Source organism: Chroicocephalus ridibundus, chromosome 9 (genome assembly GCF_963924245.1).
Source record: "Chroicocephalus ridibundus chromosome 9, bChrRid1.1, whole genome shotgun sequence".
Classification (NCBI taxonomy): Eukaryota; Metazoa; Chordata; class Aves; order Charadriiformes; family Laridae; genus Chroicocephalus; species Chroicocephalus ridibundus.
Genome location: NC_086292.1, coordinates 35,641,926 through 35,664,617, shown reverse-complemented (window position 1 = coordinate 35,664,617; position 22,692 = coordinate 35,641,926). Strand labels below are relative to the sequence as shown.

The 22,692-nt window shown below is 36.5% G+C and overlaps 1 protein-coding gene and 1 long non-coding RNA gene across 3 annotated transcripts in view; one reads left to right on the top strand and one right to left on the bottom strand.

Moving 5' to 3' along the window:
- The window catches only part of UNC13C (unc-13 homolog C), a 228,370-nt gene that overhangs the window by 200,384 nt on the left and 5,294 nt on the right, over positions 1–22,692 (top strand). For both annotated transcript variants that reach the window (XM_063345628.1, XM_063345627.1), the window contains 6 exons: positions 1,951–2,039; positions 4,258–4,407; positions 6,183–6,306; positions 9,738–9,794; positions 10,906–10,986; positions 11,883–12,030. In XM_063345628.1, the coding sequence (XP_063201698.1) occupies positions 1,951–2,039; positions 4,258–4,407; positions 6,183–6,306; positions 9,738–9,794; positions 10,906–10,986; positions 11,883–12,030 (649 nt within the window). The remainder of the gene's footprint in view (positions 1–1,950; positions 2,040–4,257; positions 4,408–6,182; positions 6,307–9,737; positions 9,795–10,905; positions 10,987–11,882; positions 12,031–22,692) is intronic.
- LOC134520384 (uncharacterized) overlaps positions 6,313–22,692 on the bottom strand; it is a 56,601-nt gene continuing 40,221 nt past the window's right edge. The window contains exons 2-3 of the long non-coding RNA XR_010072433.1: positions 16,121–16,263; positions 6,313–6,879 (exon numbers count right to left, since the gene is read on the bottom strand). This is a non-coding gene — a long non-coding RNA (uncharacterized LOC134520384). The remainder of the gene's footprint in view (positions 6,880–16,120; positions 16,264–22,692) is intronic.

The following is a 22,692-nucleotide window of genomic DNA, read 5'->3' as shown; positions in this document are numbered from 1 at the left end:
GTAACAAGATGATTCTCTGGTTTGTGCATGATCTAGTAAGAAATTTTGAGTTTTCTGCCTGCCTGGTATTTTTGCGCTTTCTCTGATGTGTACCATGTTCAGTGTGAATGCTTGCGTGTTCAGTATTTGTTAAATGTTAATATTCTAGTGGTCATAAATTTGTGTTCTGTATGTATGGCACCAAAGGAGGCAGTATATTCCCATAGTGAAATGCATTTCCTGGAAAAATCTTTGCCCTTGTTAGTAAACTCTATCTTTGATAACTAATATAGACATTTCAGTAAAATTAGCATTTACATCCCTACTTTTCCTATGAAGGAAAACAATCACTTTAAGTGCATGAACTGTCAGAGTGTATCTGCCAGGGAAACTACTAAGACATGAAGTGGAGAAGGAACAGAATTTTTCTCAATGCAAAGTAAATAAAAACTAATTCAGTAAGTAGGCACAGTGTTAAAATATGAGCATCTGAGATTAGATAAGTGCTACACGTCACTGAGTATTTTCTAAGGGATGTATGGCAATTCCCCTTGTCACCTATTTCAGATTTTTGTCAAAAACTGCAATGAAAATCTTGGATTTTCTATGCTCTTAAACCACACATAACCTCTAAGGAGAGAAAGGATGGTCTAAGACTAGAACTCAGTAGATCTTTGGAGGTGTTTCACAGTTTGTATTTTCTTTACTTTGCTGTAGAATTCCAGTGTAGTCTCATCTAAGTTATCTGATGCACTGCGACACAGCTTCTCCTTCTCTCTAAAGTGTGATTAAAAGAGCTGACCTACTGCACCGTGGTACTCTGAAGCATCAGATGAAGAATAAGCAGTAAACACTACTCGGGCAGTTGAAAGATAGGAAAATGCAAATAGAGACAGACCTGATTATGTATTCTGAATGTACAATTTCCTTTGAAATTCTCAGAAGATCTGTATCTGACCTTAGTGCAGAACAGAGCCCAGAGGATTATCATTGAAAATCATTCCCTAATATTGTGATGTAGATAGCTGGAAGACCTGGAACGTCAGCTATTAATTCACATTCAGCTGTTGATCCTGATGATCATCAATCATATCCCACAGTGGGCCGTAACTATTTTTTTTTCCTAAATGCTAAAAGCTTACGGAGACAAAAAGTCAATTATTTTTTTAATTTGAAAAAGAATGCATAGCACATAAAGCTGATCAATATCAACAGAGTACCTTTTGGATTAAACATCTGTGCATGGATCCCCATCCCTGTAAATGGAAAACTGTATTTCTCCCCTGCATTCTTATTTTTCTTATATTTAGAAAACCTGTATCAGATGTACAGGAGCTGTTCTCCCTGTGCATCAGAATGTGTTGCTCTGTGCTTGAATTATATATGTCTTAATGTCTTTTAGAAACAGAAGTACTCGTCCGTCATACTGTATCAATAGAAACAGCATGGATAGTCTTCAAACCATCTTTTCAAGCTGTCCTGCTTTTATGCTGTGTTAACGGGAATATGGAAACATCTTCCACCTGAATCACAAAAATAATTACCGATGGTGGTGAAATGTACCAAAAAAAATAAAAGATTAAAACATCTGCAGTATTGTTAACACAAACACTAAATTCTCATGCATCCTTCTCTTGATATGCCTTGTGAATACTATTTGCCTGATAATGGTAATTTTATTCTTGTGACTGCCAACACAATTTGCACCATCCCATAGAAGGCCATTGTTTAATGGCTCAGTTTTCATTTCTAGCATTATAATTCTTCACTTTTACAATCAAATGTTTTCCTTTAAATGGTAATTGGATTTTTAGGCCTACTAAAGCAATCCTGTGTTGTAACAGGTGTTTCCACATTTAGTTTTCGATAGTGCAGTGTATCATTCCATATAATTCCTAATTCATTACTTGCAATAGAAAACCCCAAAACATAGTGTGTAAGTAAAATATAACATTACTTATCTCTCTGCAGTTGGATCCTGAAGCTAGCGTTGTTCTAAAAGAACTTCAGGTGAAACTTAGCAATGTATTGGATGAACTCAGCGTAACGTATGCTGCAAGGTAACAAATCTATTTTACTGCAAACCTTAGAGAAATACTCCCGTTCAAAAATCTGCCTCGTTGATTAAGTCCGGGTGGTTGCTTGGATGTCCTGAGGTACAGCTTGCTTCTGCCCTGATGGAGCAGTGTGCATTTGTGTGTGTGTATGGGTTTAGACTCTGAAATATATAGCAGTAACTTCACTGTAAAGAAATCTAAAACTGGTCTGTGGGCACAAACATGTTACAGACTGATGACTTTTGTTCTGCTTTTAGGAAAACAAAAATTGCTGATTTTTTCTTGCCTGATGCTGTGTTAAACTTTTCTCTCTGACTGTGTTTATGTTACTTACTGAGACTGACAGCTTTTTCCAGGTGGCCTGCTTCAACCAGGGGTGGCTGCCTGTGTTTAGCCCACTTCAGATGGTCACTGTGAATGGCCGCCTTGGGTCATTTGCTTGCCTGTAGCTCTGCAAAAATTGTCTACTGAGCCTTACTCTCAAAATCTTTCATTATTCAGAGAGCACACTGCGGTCTTGAATGAGTATAGTGCTGTGCCAGCGGTGCCTGTGCTATAAGAAGCTGCAAGTTATTTTTGCTTCAAATTAGAAAGGGACCTAAGAAAGAGGGATTAGGGCTGTAGTGGTATTCATTAAGCAAAGTCTGTAGTTGCTTATTTAATCCATCGATGAACCTTCTGGGTGGACAGTGTTCACTTTTTCTGAGCGTGCTTAGTTTGTCATATTGTCGTGCTCTACTTTTGCTCCCAGGCCCTGGTTCTCTGATCATTGACAGTGCATGAATATTATTTCTTTCCAGGGCTTCTTTCGGAACAAGCCAACTAGGTTTCTGCAAAAGAAAACACAGGAATAACTCAATCTAGGATATTCTCCAGATAGCTAGAACGTTCCTCATGGGTCACTTTATTGGTGGGATTTATGAGGTTAACAACGTTAACCTTAAGAAAAGCCAGTGTGTTATTTTGGCTTTTATTGGAGGGACTGATCCCAAGGATTTACATGAGCAGCTTCAATAGCAGCTTCATGTTGATTTTATCTAGGGCTTTGAAGTGTATAGGTAAGTACACATCAGAGTGTACTTGGAAAAGTTTCCAATTTTCCTAGTGTTTTCACATGGAGATTTGCATTCTCCTTTTATGATTAGCCACGTAGCTGGAACAGCTTACTGCCTAATTATAATGTTTCTTTTCTCTCACAGTAAATTCTCTTTTACTTTCCTGAAGTTAATCGTTGCTATTTATCTTTTCACATTAATAGGCCTGGAATATTTATGGCCTCTGTTTTGCATTTCTGTTCATAAACTAATCCTAAACCAATTCAATTCATCATAAATCAATTCATAAACCAATTACCATGTGTGCAGAGCCTTGTTCTGCCTCTGAACTGTTGTGTCCGCTGAACGGCTGTTCTGCATTGTTTAAGTATATTGACTGAAGACTGTATCACGTCACTGACGCTACAAGACTGTCAGACATGTTGCTCAACCAGACCAGTTAGGAAATGGACCAGTTTTCAGAAAAACTGAACAGATAAAACTTGAGGAGCAAGAATTTGTTCATGCTCACCTTGAAGTGGAAAAGATTCCTTCTGGGAGCAACAGTCTAACTACTTCTTAGTGGCGTTTTGTTTTTGAAAAATGGTATTTTAAACAGTCCAAATGTTTTAGCTCTGTCTAGTTGGAAAGAAGCAAAGCTTCTGATGGCACTGACTCTGTCTGAAACCCAGGAAAAGTGAAATTGAGCCAAACAGGGCAAAATCAGTGGAAGTTTTCTATTTGTCCTCAAGAATAATATCAAGCTTGGTTCATATTAACCATCATGAGAAAAAGAATTTATAGTCACCTGTTCCTGCTGTCCTTTCATACCAAAAATAAAATCTTGAGAAGTTGTTGCTAGCTGATAGTCATTCGTAAACTGATTCTGATACATCTATTGCTTTCAGAAAATAATTACTTGCCCCCCGCCCTCCAAGGGCATGAAAAGCATAATGACAGAACGGAAACAAGGGGGAAAAAATCAAAACAGTACATGAATTTGTTATATGAGCTATAATCCTTAGGAGGAGTTATTTTCAGTCTGTAAAACCTGCAGTATCTTGCGTATGTGAACTTTCCATCATTGCAGATTGATGTAAATCTTGTTGAAGAAACTGATGCAAAATGATAAATATTGTTTTCTATCCCAGAATTCTTTCATTCTCTTTTTTCCCCCCATGCTGTAGTTTCCAATTTATTATTGAAGATTGCGTGAGACAAATGAGCAATGAACTAAATCAAATGAGAGGAAATGGGAATGCAGCAGCCAATAAGAACAGTGCAGCCATTGATGCTGAGATTGTGCTTCGGCCTCTCATGGATTTCCTGGACAAAACGTAAGTGTGGCAGGCTCGTTAGTGTGGCAGAGAAGGAATTAAAGCTGCAGTCAGGCATACTGGGTTTTATCCTGAAGCATTGTTAATACCTAGTAACACTCTGTAGTATTTTTAATATTTGTAGTATTCACGTGCATGCAGAATACATGCACAGAATGCTTAACCTGTTTACGTATACAAAGCAGTTTCTACGTAAGCTACATGTTTGCCTTTCTAGTTCTTGTCATGTTTTGAGTCATTACGAAGGACCTAGTGCATGGTATGTCCTCCAGGAGCTGTGGTATAGAGATTGTACTGAACAAAAGAACAAAAGGAACTTCCCTATACGGAAATTGTCTGGCAGTTGTTCTAGGCTGGCACCCAGTGTGCCCCTGCTTAATAGTACCCACTTCTGTGTCCCCAGAAACCTGGTCACCATTTACAGGTTTACCGAGCAGTTGATTTTTTTTCATCTGTACTGAAAAAAATTTTAGCTGCTTTATCTATATGTCAGCGTTTTATTTTTAGCAATCTACCTAGTCCTATGTTTTAAGTTACAAGAGGGTATGTGTTGCTTTCAAGCAGTACGGTTTTAAATTTTCATTGTCTTTGAGTTAAGACATTTAGTCCTAGCACAAGTCTTAAAGAAAAGCCAAAAGTGTTTATACACTTACACGTGCTATCCTAAGCTCATTGTTTAAAACGCTGGGTAAGCAGACTTTTGCCTGTCAGGTTTGATTCCAAATTGCCATTTCTCAAAGCCATCTTTGTAGCTTCTTTGAGTTTAATTGAATAATGATATAATGGAAACAAAAATTACTGTCCAAAAAAAAGATACTCCTCACCACGGGAATATTAAATGGAATTTTAGCAGATGCTAAACCCAAGCACAGAAAATAAAGGTGTGAAATTTTTAAAAAAAACAACCACTGCTAGGGAATATCACTTTTCTTACAAATATATATTTATAATAGGATTATAAACATGTCATATTAATATAGTTTGGGGTTTAGTTATTTCTTAATTATGCTTTTATTTATGTGCTTACTAAGAGTAGTAAGAGATGCTAGAAATATGAATTGGTATATTTATGATGGCTTTAATGATGATATAACAATGACTTTTATGGTGATAGAATGACTTTACAACAATCTCTTTTTACATTAATTCATTTCCCACATATACATTTTTGTGATATTATTTGGAAATATTTTTTCCTGTGCCTGAAAACTGCAGCACTTCATTCATGACTCTACTCACTCATGGCAATACATACGAGATGATTTATGACTACACTCTTAAACAAAGAAAAAAAATCTAAGTATATAGATCCTCCAAAAATAGTATGATTGCACAGATATGCCAATATATAGAAATAAATGTTTCCAAATGGTAGCCCTGGATTTGCAGTAGCTTATTAACACCTAGTTCTACATCATTGTAGAAATAAAAAATAACAAGGGAGACATTTGTTTTTTAGTTTTAAGACATAAACAAATTATATACTAAAACTTTAATATAGGGGCTTGGGAGTGCTGAATTGTATCATCCATCAAACTTTGTAACTCATCGTCATTTTTCATTTTCGGTAAATACATATCAGTAATATATTAAGCAAGTCTTTTTTTATCAAAAATATTTACTGATAATATTGGAAAATAACAGCCATTGAGAAATCCTTATTGGTAGAGAAAAGCTAAACCATAAGGGCCATTAATCTGAGCATATAGTCACACAGCACCTCGGTAGTCTGAATGCTAGTTTTGGAGACTGGTTTGTGTTTTGTTTTGTTCCAGTTTAAGTGTCTCTGCAAAAATCTGTGAGAAGACAGTTCTGAAACGGGTTTTAAAAGAGCTATGGAAGTTAGTCTTGAACAAAATAGAAAAACAAATTGTGCTTCCACCACTGACGGACCAAACCGTAAGTGTCCCAGCAGTAGTTCACACGCATTATAAAGAATTGTAATAATGTGCTTAATCAGATTTTTGCCAAGGGGTCTGATGCTATCCTTTTCTGTACCATGACGAGAAGGAATAACATATTGCCTGTATGCAGTGTGTTGCTTTCTAGTGTTTGAAAGTAGTGTAGCTAGCTTGCTCCTCTCTAGCTGGGGAGGAAGACCTTGCTCCTTCATATACTGCCTGCCCCAACTCAGAGCAGTTTTTATGAATGCAGTATAAAAGAAGCCAAATCTCTGGCTTTGTAGAGTGCTTTCATTGAGTTTGATTTCTCTTTACTTCCTCATGCGCAATTTCACCAAGACTATTCCTTGCCCTTCCCAGTTGCACCAGAAATTCAATGGCTTCCATTTTTGCAGCTCCCAGAAAGCCAGGAATACCCCATCCCTTTCTGCAGTCTTGCCTGCTGTGCCATTCTTCATCTTGAGGCAGCACAACATCGGGAGGATTAAGCCACTTCTGGCTCTAAAGTTTTTGGGTATTTTAATAGCAGACTTGATAGGAGGTCCTTTTGGGGCAGGGCTGCATTTACAGCCTAACAAGAAAAGGGAAAGAAACAATAAGTTAATACAGAAAGTAGTGCTGCTACACACGAGACCAGTGTGGGGTGATGGCCTGACACGAACCCTGAGTGGTGACAGAGCTGAGGCCACCCAGAAAATCTGATTCTGTCTAAGGATGAAAGAAAAAGAGCCTGACCTGGAGTGCCTTTTTTTAATTGCCTTTTGCTTTTTTTGAGGGACTGGGATAGCATAAAGGTTAATTCTTCTTGTTTTCAATCTTGTCTAGAAAAAAATTCACCGTTTTTACATTGCTGTAGTGTGCCTTTAGGCAGCTTTACTGTGTATGTCCTATGATATCTGTTAAGCTGCTAATAATCTATTGGTCAGTAGCTATATGTTAAAAACAGGTCATTAAATCATATTATAATATATTAAAGGTACATAAAAGAATATTGCTGGAGAGGCAAGAAGAACATCTATAAATGATGTTAAGGTAGTAATGAAATAACCTAAGGTATTAAAAATTTTAGACTAGAGCTAATCACAAGATCATAGCCAGGACTCCACTGAATTTGTTCGTATTTACGATAATGCTCTTGTTTACTGCGCATAATTAGAAACAGCTTCTCCTTCAGTGAGTGACTGTGTCAAATTTATATCTCTGAGATTTCTAATTTGCTTTTCAAACATTCTGGGGCAAATTTTATCTGCAAATACACAAGTAGCATTTAAATTGGGTAACTGCATTTCCCATCAGGCATTAGGAATATTTATTAGCTTTATGCAGGATCAGTTGTTGGACTATAACTCATAGAACAGCATGGTTCAGAGTTAAGGGATTTTTCCCTTGCTTTTTTTAATTGCTTGCCAAGAAAACAGAATTACCTGTCAAAGACTTAGTAACTTGGACAATAGCACAATACGTTTCAGACAGTTAGGATAGTAAAACATATTTTCAGTCATTTCCCCCCAAGAGTTTGAATGTAGACCTTTCTTTAGAAACTAATAAAAAGATTTTAGTCTTTCAACCGTAGAGAAAATAACCTTTGACTGCCAACTGAACACGGATTTCAGGTCATCTGCCTGTATCTGCAAGCACCTCTGTTATCCTTACTGATGCTCAGAAATCCCACCAAGCAATAAGATGTGACACTGAGGTTATAGCCCAGTTCAAAAAAGCTTCTTCCAGTCATTAGTTTAGCAAGTTGATACTTCGTTAAGCCATGGGTGTAGATCTGGAATGCAAAACTTCCGCGTTACAGGCAGAACATAGAAAGGGTGGTGAAGATGCAGAGACAAGGAGTGCTCCTCCTCCCTTCACCTAGAATGAAGAGTTTTCTGGATGGATGTTAGTTTATTTAGTGGCCGAAGGTAAGCCGGCTTCTGTTTATCAGCCAGTTACTGATTAAAGGCAGAGACTGCGCCTATCACTCAAGACTCTTTAAGATCATTTTAAACAGTGACAGCTGGGGTGTCCACAGGTGCTTTGCCACCATTCTTCATAAAATAGAAACAACCCTTGCTTCTCCACACACACTTAAGAAACATGAGCCTCTGACTAGAAAATTGTCTGCAGCGTATTTTTTTCCAAATTTTGCTTGACATTTGCATAGTAGAAGACACAAAATTTTAAATATGTAGTCTGTAGTGACTAAGGAACATGGAAAATAGGTACAAAGATACCGGATTATGCTTTCAGAGTGCTTGCAGTAGCACACGTGTATGCTACACTTCACCAGCTGTTGGGTTTGAGTAGTGGTAGCCTCCATATAAGGCGTCCCAGTTGGCAGGCATGGTGAAAGCTGTACAGCTAGTTGCATTTATGTTGCTGCTTCCATTTACCATTGAACACACAATTAAACAAAATCCAAAATCAATGAAAAGTAGGACACGGTAAGAGAGATGTTTCCCTTTTGTAGTCTTGAATATTACTTTCTCTCTGAGGGTGAGAGACACAGACGTTCAGAAGCAGGGTTTATTTTTTAATTTTCATATTTATCTTACCATTCTCACGACTAATAAATAATGAAAATTTAAGCTGCAGTTCTATATTACATCTTTTGCAATTGAACTATACAGAAGCAAAATTATTTCTGAAACCTTTTGGAACAGAAAGACTAATGAAAATTGTTCTGTATTGTGCTATGTAAGTAAGTTGGACTGACTTTTTTTTTTTTCTGAAGTCCAGGTATTCAGAGCTATGTCTTGCTGAACTGCCAAGTAACTGCACTAGTAATTATATTTTTTTGGAGTAATTGTGATAAAAAATGTGGGCATGGAATAATAGTAGAATTCTTTTTGTCTAAGACAAACACATAGGCATTGGCCAGGATTTGGCTATTGTAATATATTGGTTTAACTTCATAACGCTTTGGTATCTTTTCTTAAAGAAATGGCTTTGGCTTAACAGTACGCTGTTATGCTGCGCGTTACTTACTCAGCTGAGTATTTCACTGTAGAGAGTTAAGCTTTTGCAGGTTCCTCAGGCCTACTCGCTTCCCATTACAATTATTTATATTAGCATAGCACCTGAGAGCTATGATTATGGACAAATATCTCATTGACACACTGTATAAGAACAATCACAGCCGAAGCTTAAAAATATTAAATGCAAAATGAGATAGCAGACAGGAGCACACAAACCCACTATCAACAGAATACACAATATTCGTATCAAGTATGGGATACGGGAAGGAATCATGCTGCAGGCACTCAACTACTTGGCTTTATCAACTAAATGAAAATATGTCTCGTGTGTAATTGAAATTTTTATTTAGCTTTGCAAAAATGTGACTTTGGCTAATGTCCTAGCAGAAAATAAGATCATGTTGACATAAAAAGCAAACACGCAGTAGAGAGTCTGTTTCCTGAATTTTCAATGTGATTACAGGGGCCCCAGATGATATTCAGTGCAGCCAAAGATCTTGGACAACTGTCAAAACTCAAGGTAAAGGAGCCAAATGAAGCTGTGAATGGCTTGCTCTAAAGAAAAAAAAAAAAAAAAAAAAAGTGAACTTGAGGCCAAACCTCATGCCTCATTCTTGTGCTTAGTTGCGATAATAAGATTGAGTGTGGCAGTAACTGTTCATAGGTGAGTAATTATTTTAGTCTCATCAAAACCAAATTAAAAATACAAGACTGTATGCTTATATGGTAAAGTGATCAAGTAGATGGGTCAAGGAGATATCAGTCCCGTATTGCACAACTAGGTCTTATAAGCATTAAACATCATGGAAAAAAATTATGAGACCTTTGTGTTCCCTTCTGGAACCAGTTATGCAAAAACTCTAAGGTGGGAATGCTAGTGATTTTTTTCTATGGATTATTTATGGTATGTATTGAAACACAGCATGTACCTCTACAATAAACTCATCAGCACTACATTACTGAAGTACATAACACACTTGATGGAGAGCTTAGATGTTTGATACTGAAGTCAGTTGTTTGCCAACCAATTTTTCCATTAGGATTTCAGATTTGGGCAGAAATGTAGCACTTCGTGCTTCTGTGAATAACTGCTCAGTTTGCTAGAAGAGTTATAGTGTTGCCTAAGTCAATCAGAGAATGCTTATTTTAGACAAAGACTTCACAGGAGTATAGTCACTTTAGGACTCTATTTAACTTATGTTCTAATAGGAAACTTTTTCTTTTTTTTTAAATTGGGACATTAAGAAACATTAGTTAAACTGTCAGGTTTATTAATAAAATTAATTATTTCAGTATCATCTAATATAATTATTTAAACTTAAAATTTAACGTTTTCACTGAGCCCCAGAAGACAGAAATAATATATCCTAGGAAAAGAAATAAAGTTACACAGATGCTCAGTATTAAATGTTGGGGTTTTCTGTCTGCAATCTATGTTTTCAAGAAACAAGATGATTGCTCTAGGTTATAAGTTGTTGTGAAAGAAGTCTGAAGTTGAATTAACCCCTGTTAATCACAGGAGCTTGGGGGGCATTTGGGTGTTTTGTTTGTTTATTTGTTTTTCCAAGAATAGACAGGCCACAGTACTGATTCTCTTTCAAAATCAACTGCGGCCTTAACTTGCTTTGCAGGACCATGTGATTCGGGAGGAAGCCCGAAGCCTGACCCTGAGGCAGTGTGCAATAATGGAAGTAGCACTAGCTACTATAAAGGTACAGCTCTATGTGTTTTTCTGTTCTGTGCTGGAATGACCAAGAACATGATTGACATAAACAACAGATTCTAATATAGAATGGTCCCTTAGAATAATAAAGTTCCCTTTTAATATGTCAAGAACCATTTGATCCTAAGCTCCTTGTATTGACTTGAAAGCAAATGTCAACTAGTCTGCATAGAGAACTGTGGCTACCGCTGTTCTGCCCCAAAGGAAATCCTCTTTTGAAGGATGAAATTTTCTCCTCATCTTCAACCGCAGAACCAACCAATGAGCTCCTTTTCTCTTCCATCCTCTTTCTTTCACAGTCTGGGAAACCCTAATGTGGTCACTCAAGGATGACACACACATTTTCTGCATATCCACAGTAAAAGAGGTCAAAATTGGAATAAAAAAAAAGATAATCACTATGGAAACTTCCATGGAATTTCTAATAATTTCTTCCCCAAAGCAGAATCATAATTTCAGGTACAATTGCAGTGCAATGCTAATCCAAAACTTCATATTCTAGAATCTCCTCTCTTAAAATTTTTACAAAATTCCCCCTTCCTTCAGAAAGAATACATTCTTTACTTGTGCTGGAAACCATGCTTGCATTTTAGAGATTTTTTTTTTTTAGATAAAGGATTAAAACCTATTCCACTTTCCACAATACAGAAGAACCCTGCAAATATATATATCCAGTTTTGACATATAAATACCTCGCATCATAAAGACCAAAATTTTGCATATTTTTTTCTCCTACAAGACTTAAGCTCTGTAGTAGAGATGATGACAGTTATCTCAACTACTATAATCATACATGCAGCCACACATGCCAGGTGTTATTTTTAAAAAATTTTGTAAGAATTTTACTTAAAATTGTATGTTTGTATCTGGGGCCTCTCTCTTTAGCAATACTTCCATGCTGGAGGAAGTGGGCTGAAAAAGAATTTCCTGGAAAAGAGCCCAGACCTACAGTCCCTGAGATATGCTCTTAGCCTATACACACAAACTACTGACGCCTTGATAAAGAAGTTTATAGACTCTCAGACATCTCAAAGTAAGTGATTTGTAAGAGAGATATAAGTGCATCAGATTATACTTTAATTGCTTGCCAATCACATTCTCCAAACACTGTGGTATTTCATGGTTTATTGTCACAGATTTGCCCATGTGATGTTATCCCGTATCAGCTGCTGTTGTCAATCAATGGAGCTTATGTGCATTTATCAGCTTGTCACTTTACATGAAGGATAGGTCCCATAGCTCTATATGAACACTGAATATCAGGGTTATTTATGGGAGCACTCCATACACAAACAGGGTTGTAGAAGCCATACCAGAGTGCATATTATAATTGCAGAAACAGAGTAAATTCGTAGAGTACATTGGCATCTCTAGATACCTTCTGAGCTGGAGGATATTAATTACTAATCACAAATAACTGTGACATATCCCTTAAGGTTTCCTTTTGAGGTTAAGAACAATGAATTGTGAACAACACACCCTTAATCTAGCACACTGACTCCACATTACACAACACACACTTCTCCTTCTAGCAGGTCATCTGTGGATTCAAAAGCAATAGAAGGTTTTGGTAGGCTAAAATACAGCATTATTTTCCCTGTCTAGATTTTTTCTTTTGTGCATTTCGGAATTCATATTCAAAACCATCCTGCTAAAAATGTCACATTGTTTTTTATGCCTGCTTATAAAAAAATCCGAGTTTTGATACTTTCCCAAATACAAACCAAGACAGAAAACATGTAAGAATATGATATTAGGTGTACTTTGAATCTAGATATCAGGAACACTGAAGTCACTTTTTCCTGCTCTAGAATTTTGGCATAGTGCACCAAAAAAAATTAAAACAAAGTCCTCTTCATTTAAAATATATATGCCATTCATTAATGGTGTATTTCAGAAGAGGACGTTCCATGGTTTCAGTAAGAGGGCAAGAGTTCACAGTTATACTTTTAGTCAAAGATTCCTTCTACTTTGAAAAAGAAACTATTTTTTAACATTTTTCTTACCAATCTAGGACAGTGTTTTCATATTTCTACAGTGCATACAGGAACTGCTTTTGTATAGATAATGTGCAGATTACAATCCAGAGGGAGAATCAGAAAAGTTTTAATTGGACAGTTAAGCTGGAAATCAATTGCTTTTACCTCTGAAGTACAGTATGTTACTCACAGTATAAAAAGCATGAAACACCAGTTTTGCAGCTTGCCCCAACATTAATTCCAAGGAACGATTTCCTAGGGAGCTCCCATATTAGACTGAAGATCTCTGTTAATAATTCATACATTACAAGTGAGAAAATCACTATAAAAACTCTAGTACATAAGGAATAAATTCTTTTTTTCCCTCTCTCGAAAAAGATTAACAATATGGATTTAGGCAGAAAATTATTAATTACTAGTATATTTTGCGTTTCCTTACGTATACTTTCATTGTAACTTCAGGAGAGAAAATTAACCAGGTTGTAGTCATAAGCAGAGATCCTTTATAAGTCCTAAACCGCAAACCTGAATTTTCTGATTTTCATCATGGTTTCAGCCTGAGGTCTGTGTTCATTTCTGTGCACACATTAGCATGCCTGTATTTGCACACCAGCATTATCAGAAGCGTAGCCACTGGGAATGAAAGTTAAGGAAAAGTGACTCATAGCTTTTCATCATCCTTTAATGTCTCATTTAAAAGAACTAAAAAACTCATTTATTATGACCTCCAGCCTCAAAACTGTAGCTGTATCATTAGCATTTACTAAAATGACCATGTTTGCAAATCAGAAACTTTCTCTGAAGCATAATTAGATTTATATCTGCCCTCATAGTTGTACAGGTAACCAATCCATAATCAATAGACAGTTAGATGTAATTAAACTCAAAGCAATGGAAAAAAAGAATACTTTAAAGAAAATAGCATATTGAATAATAACTATAACTGTAGATAAAAGTGGATTCTCAGTTTTCTTTTAATGACTATTAGAATCAGACAATACTTTTAACCACAGGTGAACATACTTTTTCATTTGCCACGATTAAACTGCAGTGTTTCTAAGAAAGTGAAGGGCAAATATTTGTTTGATTGGTGTGAGGAGGGGGGAGTTATTCCCCCCCACCCCCACCCCACAAGCATAAAAGCTGTGTAAAAGTGTATGTTTTGGTCCTTGATGTTTCCTGTATTCATGGACATGCAGGGTCAAGTTCAGTAGGAATAACCCAGTTATCCAAGAATATGCTTTTGTACCATTTCCAAACACGGATGATTGCTTGAAACAAAGTTTTTATTCCCAGGCTTTGTGCCTACGCATTCCAAAGAGCTTCCTGGAAACAAAGCAATTTGCATAGGCAATAGTAATAAAAAAATTCCTGACTTTTAAATTACTTAATCTCAGGGATTCATAGTTTTTCATGTGATGGTTTCAATACACTAAAGGCTTGAAAGCTAAACTCTTATAGCTGTTTTCAACAGGTTCAGATCTCTGATTGATTCTGTTTCCTTTGGACTTTTGTCAGCTGTAGATTGTCACTTTTAGATTGGGCACTACTAATAATATATATTAGCTCATACTGTAAAAGTGGTATTTTTCTCTGCTAAATTTATCTCCAAGATCACATTTTGGCATAAATTCAGACTGTAATATGGAGTGTTTTCAACATCTTTTGTGACCGAACAATTGTTTGTGCACACTACGCTTGTGCCAAGCATGAATCGGTTGTAAAAGAGTAGCGCACTGCCAAGCTGACCTCTAAAACCCTGCTCAGTTGCAGGACTTGAGGGTTCAGAGCTGTATGGCTAAAACACACCATGGCTGGCTAACAGCTGGATGGCAGCCAGTAAGCCAGCACAGATATCATCAAGGAAAGCTCAAAGGTTTCTGCAAAGACCATGTATTTGTACAGTGATGTATTTATACGAATTGTCAACCCACATCAACTCTAGTCAAAAAGGTCAAATTTCAGTTCAGGCAGGACAAGCTAATTTTAACTAAACTTGAGCTAAATTCAACCACATTTTCGAAATCAAGACAAAACTATAAAAGCCGAAGGACAAACTCTTACTGTATTTCTGTATTTAAGAAGAGAAGGAAGAGACTCAAAACACTGAAGTAAAACTACATCCATATCTATTGGCCTATTGTACAAACTTTCCTACTCTATGGTATATTTGACTTACTGTCACTCTAAGCTCAGACCAGTCCTCGTGATGCTTCTCAAAATTCATTCCAAAAAAAGAGAGAACTTTTAGGCTGGCAGTTACCTTTTTATTGAATTAAGTTATACCTTCACCTTTGAGGCTACTTAATTTAAAGGATATTAAAATTAAAAGGAGAATTACGGCTGCAGTTTAGTTTAGCAGTTGTCTTAAACCTTCAATAATTTCATAGCCAGTGTTGTGAATGTTTACATTTGGTTCGCATCAACTCTAACATGGAAGTGGTGGAATCACCATCCCTGGAGGTATTTAAAAGATGGGTAGACGTCATGCTGAGGGACATGGTTTGGTGGTATTTTTTTCAGTGTTAAGTTGATGTTTGGATTGGATGATCTGAAAGGTCCCTTCCAATCTAGATGATTCTATTCTATTATTTGTACAAATATGATTTTAGTTTTAGCGAACTGCCCAAAAAGACAGTACCTCAAACATTACAGTGTTCTGAATTTGCTCTCATTTATTACCACAAATTTCTCCAAAGTAAATGCCACTGTTGCATCTAAAATGGTTACTTGTTGGAAATAGGCAGAGAAATGTTTTTTCGTATAAATTTACATCAGCTTAGTTTTATAAACCTCCTTAGAGAATGCTACTGTTATTGTAAGGTATGCAACATAGCAATCCATAGTGGCAGGACTGAAATACATTTTTTAGCCTGACATTAAAGAGTTTGTATTACTTAAGCAGAAAAATCAATACTCTTCTAGCAACATGGAGCTCACACTACAATCCCTACTTGTATGCTTAAATGACTGCAGAAAATTCTTTCTATGGCTATTCTAATTCTTTCTAAGGCTATTCTTTCACATCAGCTGATTTGTATCAGATTTCTTTGTTCTTATGGTGGACAATTGAAAGCTAAAAGTGGAAGAAGCATCTGAAACAAGAAAAGATAATGAGCAGAATTAAAAATATTAAATATTTACCTAATGAGAATGAGTAGCTGTGACAGTAATTCCATACTCATCTTGTGAAGCTACCAACGCAGGGAAGGAAATTATGTGATCAAAATGAAGCGAAATTCTTTTCGACTGCCAAGCCAAAATTCAATTCTGTGTTCCTTTGCAACCTGTAATGGCACAAGGCAAAGCAGAGCCTCACTATCTTCTATATTCTTAAATATATGGAATCAGATTCAAACCCTTAACTGATAGTTGACTTAGAAAACAGCAAATACTATAGTTTAGGCAAGATGACATCAGAGTACAGAAAATAAAAATCATTTAGCGGCTCTTATAAGTGAAAAAGGAAAGATTTGTTTCTGCTCTTTTGCATGTCAAAACTGTTGTATTATTAACAACTGTCATATTTTGAAAGCTATACCTGTATTCTATCATCAACTTTAAGTCCTACAGAGCATTTCCATTTCTCTCTTAACCTATACTTCAGACAGAATTTAACTCAAGAAATAATCCCTGCTTCGTCCACTGCAGTTTCAAATTGAGGTCACAATCATGTGTTACACAACCTTATTTCGTGAGAGAAAAAAACAGACCTGCATTATAAGCTGCAGAAATCAGCCTACAATTGCAAGGAATGTATAGTGACAAACAACAGGAAGCTTACAACAATGTAGAAACTTGCAGAATTACAACAGAAGTATTCCAGCATATGCTAAGATCAAAATAAATGCATTCAGAATAGTGGCAGAAAATAAATATAAAGTTCACATACAAAAAAAAACAGACTGCTGGTGAAGCATAAGGTTTTTACAGAACTTTCACTTAAGAGGCTGTTACAATAGAAGATTTTGTTATTTACTCCTTAAATGAAATAGTAAAGCACGTAAATTAGAAATAAGTTGTATATTACAGTTTCTCTTAAGCCTTCAAGAAACTGAACACAAGCTACTGGTATCCATCAGTTATATGACATCAGTTTTCAAAAATAATTTCTTAATGGTATCAGTGGAGCAGTCACTACATACGTAAACCTCTTAACTTGAGAGGCTATACTTGCCTGTATGTTGCCTGGTTAAAGCACTGGACTCTGTGTGTGTGTATGTATATATACACACACACACACATATACATATACATACGGGCGGATGGATGATGCTAACTGGGTACTCATCTCCCAGATCAAAGCTGGTTCATCCCTGGTTTCTCACCATACAGACATACAAGTGGCTACAGAAAATGGAGGGGCACAATTGAAGCATGGCTTGTACCTGAAGCAGGCAGAGATGAAGGGGGAAGCCTTAGCTGGGGATTCCACCCTGGCACTCAAACCAGTACTTTCTACTCACACCATAATATAAATTAAATAGTTAGCTATTAGCTGGGGATTCCACCCTGACACTCAAACCAATACTTTCTACTCATACCATAATATTCTACTTTTATACTAATGCTTTCTGAATTCATCCTATCACTCTGTCTGACCTTACAGAAATTCAAATAGGAGAGAATGTATTTTGATAGCATGGCTGTGTACAATTGAGAGGCTTATGTATGCTGCAGAACCTTTTGTCAACCTTAATACCTTCACACCAAGTGATCCTTACGATAAATGATTTCTGTTTTCTAATCAAATACAAACCTTCTAAATCTTTTCAATCTTTTCATGGCAGCCTGGTGAAGAATGGTTGCTGAAAGTCAGCCATCAAGTAACTGAACTTGGTTCTCAGACAAAACAAACAATTATCACAGTTTGTATAGCAACTTCTTAAACCAAAGCATGTGTTGCAGTTAGTGTGGTTATTATTACTTAAAGCAGGTTTCCCTGTTGCCTTCCTTTTCTCTAGCACACATACTAACTTACTACATCCAGCTTTTAACAACTCCGCTCTTTGTATTAAATGAAAATGTTAAAACATGCACTCAAGGTTTTCCTCTAAATTATAGAGCCTCAGGATCCTGTAAAAAATAAGTTGATTAGTCGCCCAGATGTTTTTCCTTCTGATAAATTAGCAGATGAACCCCAGACAAATACATGTATTTTATCGGCATCATTAATCAGAAGATGACAAATGTTTGTCTAAATTAAAGTGTTGATTTCATAGCTTGTGTAATTCCTGGAACATTGGGCACTGTGAAAGCTTGAGTATTTGTTCAACTTCTTTGTTCTTATGGCCTATATAGAAAATAAGGTCAAAGCGTAGGTCCGGTATATAAATAAATGGTCAGATTTATGCTAAAGAAGCTCACTAGCAAATGGGTTGGGATGGGGTTACCACAGGGCAACGTGTCCCGTTCAGCTGGTTCTATTGCCTGGCTCGCAGTGCTTAGTGAGCTTTTCTGTGTCTCGGATACTGAAATCATGTCATGCATGATGATTAGTTTGCAGGTAGTTGTTTTTCTTTTAAACTAGATTTCGAATCCTCAGAGAGGTAAAGACAGACTTGAGATTCCAAATCCTAAAAGCCATAATAAAAAAAGAGAAGAAAATGTAAACCACCATAGATTTAGGAACTTTTAATACAGCTGTAAAGATTGTTTCAGAGCCTAGCTTATTATCTTTGACTACTTTGGGGCAATAATACTGCAAAAGTCACCACTTGCAACAACTTTTGAGTGCCTGAATGAGAGGAGGAGAAAGTCATAAGCTACAATAGTCCAGGAAGACGACAGTCTTTAAAATAGCATCTAGCCCCAGAACTACACAGAAACCCTAGACATTAGAAGGAGGCAGTGTAGACATACAGAGAGAGACTTGATCAAATAAGTATAAAGTAAAAGGAAAGGCTGGAAAAAAATCAGGAAGAGAAGATCACTTCTATTTGGTACGGAAGTCGGGGAAATTAGCTCAAATAGGGCAGAAAGGAACAATGTGAGTAAGCTAAAGTTCATTATAGATCTATGCCAACTGGAAGAAGAGAAATGTCAAATACCAAGATGGTAATACAAAGCTGAGGAATAAGAAAGTTATTAAATTCCAAGATGAACAAAACAAATTTTGTCTAATCTCATCTTAGCTTTTTATTATTATTAATATATATTAATATATATATTATTGTAAAAGCACTGATTGGTTCAGTACAAAGCGCATTAGTATTTAGTTAGATGGGTGTTTGGCAAATGTCAGATTCCTTACTGTTTAATGAAGCACTCCCTTTGCATAAAATAAAATATTTAATTCATGTTTACCTTCTCAACCTAGGGTCATTTCAGCCCTTCCATAAATGTAATCAACCATGAACATATGGAAAACTAGAATATAATTATGTGAAGAAAAAATATATAGTAAATTCAAGAAAGAATTGCTACCATAAGATAGAACATAAGATAGTTGATGTTCCATATCATGAACTGCCATGTTAACCTAGGATTATACAACCATTTTCAAACCCTGTAGCACAGGCACAGAGCTGAGGGAAGAGAAGGCTTGCACGGCCGAGTGCGGGGACGGATTTTTCTCTTGGGGTTCAGCCCTATGTATTTCTGGCTGATTTTCTATGCCATCAAATTATTGGGTTTTCACTGCTCAGTTTTCAAGGCTGCTGTGTTTCACGTTCTTACAGCTGTCAAATTTTGCCACATTGAAGTGTAAAAGAAGAGATTGCAAGATTGATGATAACGTTTGTCTAAATACAATACCAGATAAAAACTAACTTTTTTAACAGATAGGTCAGGCAATACTTTTTCAGACACTTTTGTCTTCCATAAATACTTCTGCATGAGTATTTGCATCATTACATAAACTTTCCTATGTTTATATTAGAATATATAAATAGTGCAAACTTTGGGCATAGCTACAGTGCTGGTTTTACTAATTATTTACACAAACACTGCCGTCTTAAATACTCATAGCAGCATAACTGTGGGAGTTCGGGAGTCAGACCTGAGCCCTATGAACAGTCCAACGATTAGCTTAGCTTCCCAGATGTGTTTTGCCTCTCTTATTGAGGCCCATGCTGCATATTCTTGCTCCTAGTAGCCCCCAAAACAAACTACTCTTATTACTTTCCTTTTTTTTTTTTTCCCCCAAGAAGTTAGGAAAGCATCCCAGTTTCCGTGGCCCAACTTCCAGAGCAGCTGGAAAGTACACTCCATCAGAGTTACTGTTCCTGCTATTTCAAAGTCTTAAATTCTATTCTTAAATTTTATGCTGGCTCATATTCTGTGAATGCCATTTATTTCTGCTGGACTCTTTCTTCATGCAAACCTAGAAGTTAATTTCCAAAGTCCTCCTGATAGGAAAACTTTCTTAAAACTTTTTGCTGCTACAGGAGTCAAGCAGGACAAAGGACCCCTTTCACAGAAATGTGCTTTTGTGCACGATCACAGACTGATTCAGGATTCTCTTGCATTTAGCAGGAGTATTATTCTAGAGAATATAGGGAGTTTCTGTTTTATTTTTACAAATTATACATTACTCATTTTTCCACTTGTATTTTCTGCTATTTTCAGAGTCCACATGTTCACATTTCCCCAAAGGTACCTACTAAGGAATAGAAGACAGAAGAATCTCTGTGTGCATATGTAGCCAATGTGACTATCAGGCCTAAGAAACATTCGACTAGGTACTTGGTCCAAAATGGGTCTATTCTGTCAAGATCATTAGGGCTATAATAACTATCACATTAATGACATTCCAAGTGCTAAATAAGGAAGGAATCAAAGCCTGGCTGGTTTGGACATTTTGTCCACTGAGGAGCAAGCATCTTTGGCCAGAGGAAATATTTTTTCTCCTTTACAGTTTGTTTGCTGCAATAGAACAACTGCAGTTTAAATGCAGGTGATCACTTTAAAACCCAGCTATAAGAGGATGCTGTATTTTGATTCATATAAATAATTTAACAAATGAAATCTGAACTGGAGTATTTGGAGTATTAGAAGCAGTAATACTTCAGTAACCATAAGGTTTTCAAACATAACACAGAATTATTTGTGAGCTTCTAATGAGTTTTATTACAGAACTAAAGGAAGAAACGTGCAATGATCCTCTGCAGTGCAGGGCTAGATAGTTGTTGTCAGTTAAATTCACTTGTTAAATGTGGTGGGATAAACAGACCTTTCTATAGTGCGCTCAGAATCACTAATTCCTGCTGTGACTTTACAAGAACTGGTAGCAAGAAAGAAAACAAAACAGCAGAAATAAACAGATCAGAGACTTTAAAATGAAGTTCTTGAATGTCAACAAAAGCTGCTATTAGCAAATACTGAATGTCCTAGAATTATGTCTTTAGCTTGTTCAGCAGGTCAGAGAGATAGAAAGCAAATGGCATATAGATGGAGTGGTAACTGAAAGAAACCAAGCTTATATTCTAGACTCCTCTAGAAATTGCCTCTGCTGGCCAAGACATTCTGCTGCAGGAAGTTTCCTCAGCAATAGTGAAATGTTATGGCCATCCTGATGTCAGCTGTTTTCAGGATAAAACTGTGTGATGTTTTACACAGCTTGCTTTGTAGCCGTATCAAACAGTACTATACATGCAGGACTAATCCCACTATGTTAGTGGTACTGCTTAGAGCACTGTTGTGCATTATGGACTACAAGGAAAAGGAAAGAAAAAGATCAGTTAGGAGACCTTTGCAAGGATGTACTTTGCATATTTAATAAAAAAAAAAAGTTGGAGAAACAGAACAAGATTTATCTTGTGGATTCATAGATTTTGTCTCGGTAAGATCTAATGTGTCATTATTACAGGTTAACACAGCACGCTCCATTACTACCATCACCCACAGGTTGCTGCATAAGCTATGTAAGGAAAATGCTAGTTTTTTTTTCTTTTAAAACGTCCCTGATTTCTCCAAAAGGGGTTTTGGTTTGGGCTTTTTTAAAGGTAGAGGCTAAAACAAGTAATTGACACTGTCTGATATTTTCAGTGATATTCAGGATCAGCCTGACTCACCTTCCACTGCAGTCAGTGGTAAATTATTATTAATTTTGATTGAGAGAGAGTTTGATAACTTCTTGTACCCTCTCTCAGTACAGTCAGTTTATCCTGTCCATTCAGCATCCCTATGATTTAGGTGTTGCAAATTCCTGGTTCTCTTTTCCTGCACAGCTTCTCAATGAGAGCTTTTTAATCAGAACAAAAGATTAACGAGTTAGAGTTACAGCATGTTCAACTCAGACTTCACAGCCGAAGATGGCTATACGTGGAATCAAAAGCATCATTTATAAAAAAGGTCCACCATGACAAAAAGAACCTGTTAAGGTTGAATTCCGTACAGTATGTAACAACTTAAAAAGGTGGAATTTCACAATGTGAAAGAACAAGACAGATTAATGCTCTGTAAGCTCCAGTCTCTGCTCTCTTTGATTTACTTGACATCAGAAAGCCAATGAGAATACTCTCTATATAAGTACATATTATACAGAGTATTGGAGGACTACCCCGCATAAGCTGCCCTCTGAATTTTAGGTGTTAAAAAAAAACAAAAAAACTGCAAACAAAACCCCCCCCAAGTTTTGTCTTCATTTCATTCAAGTTAAGTAATCCATATGAGGGAAGGTGTTTTCGCACAAGTCAGCGCGCTGGGTTAAATATAACTCCATTAAAAACACCACATTTTGTATAATGAAAATGAGGCCTCTCTTAAAACCTTGT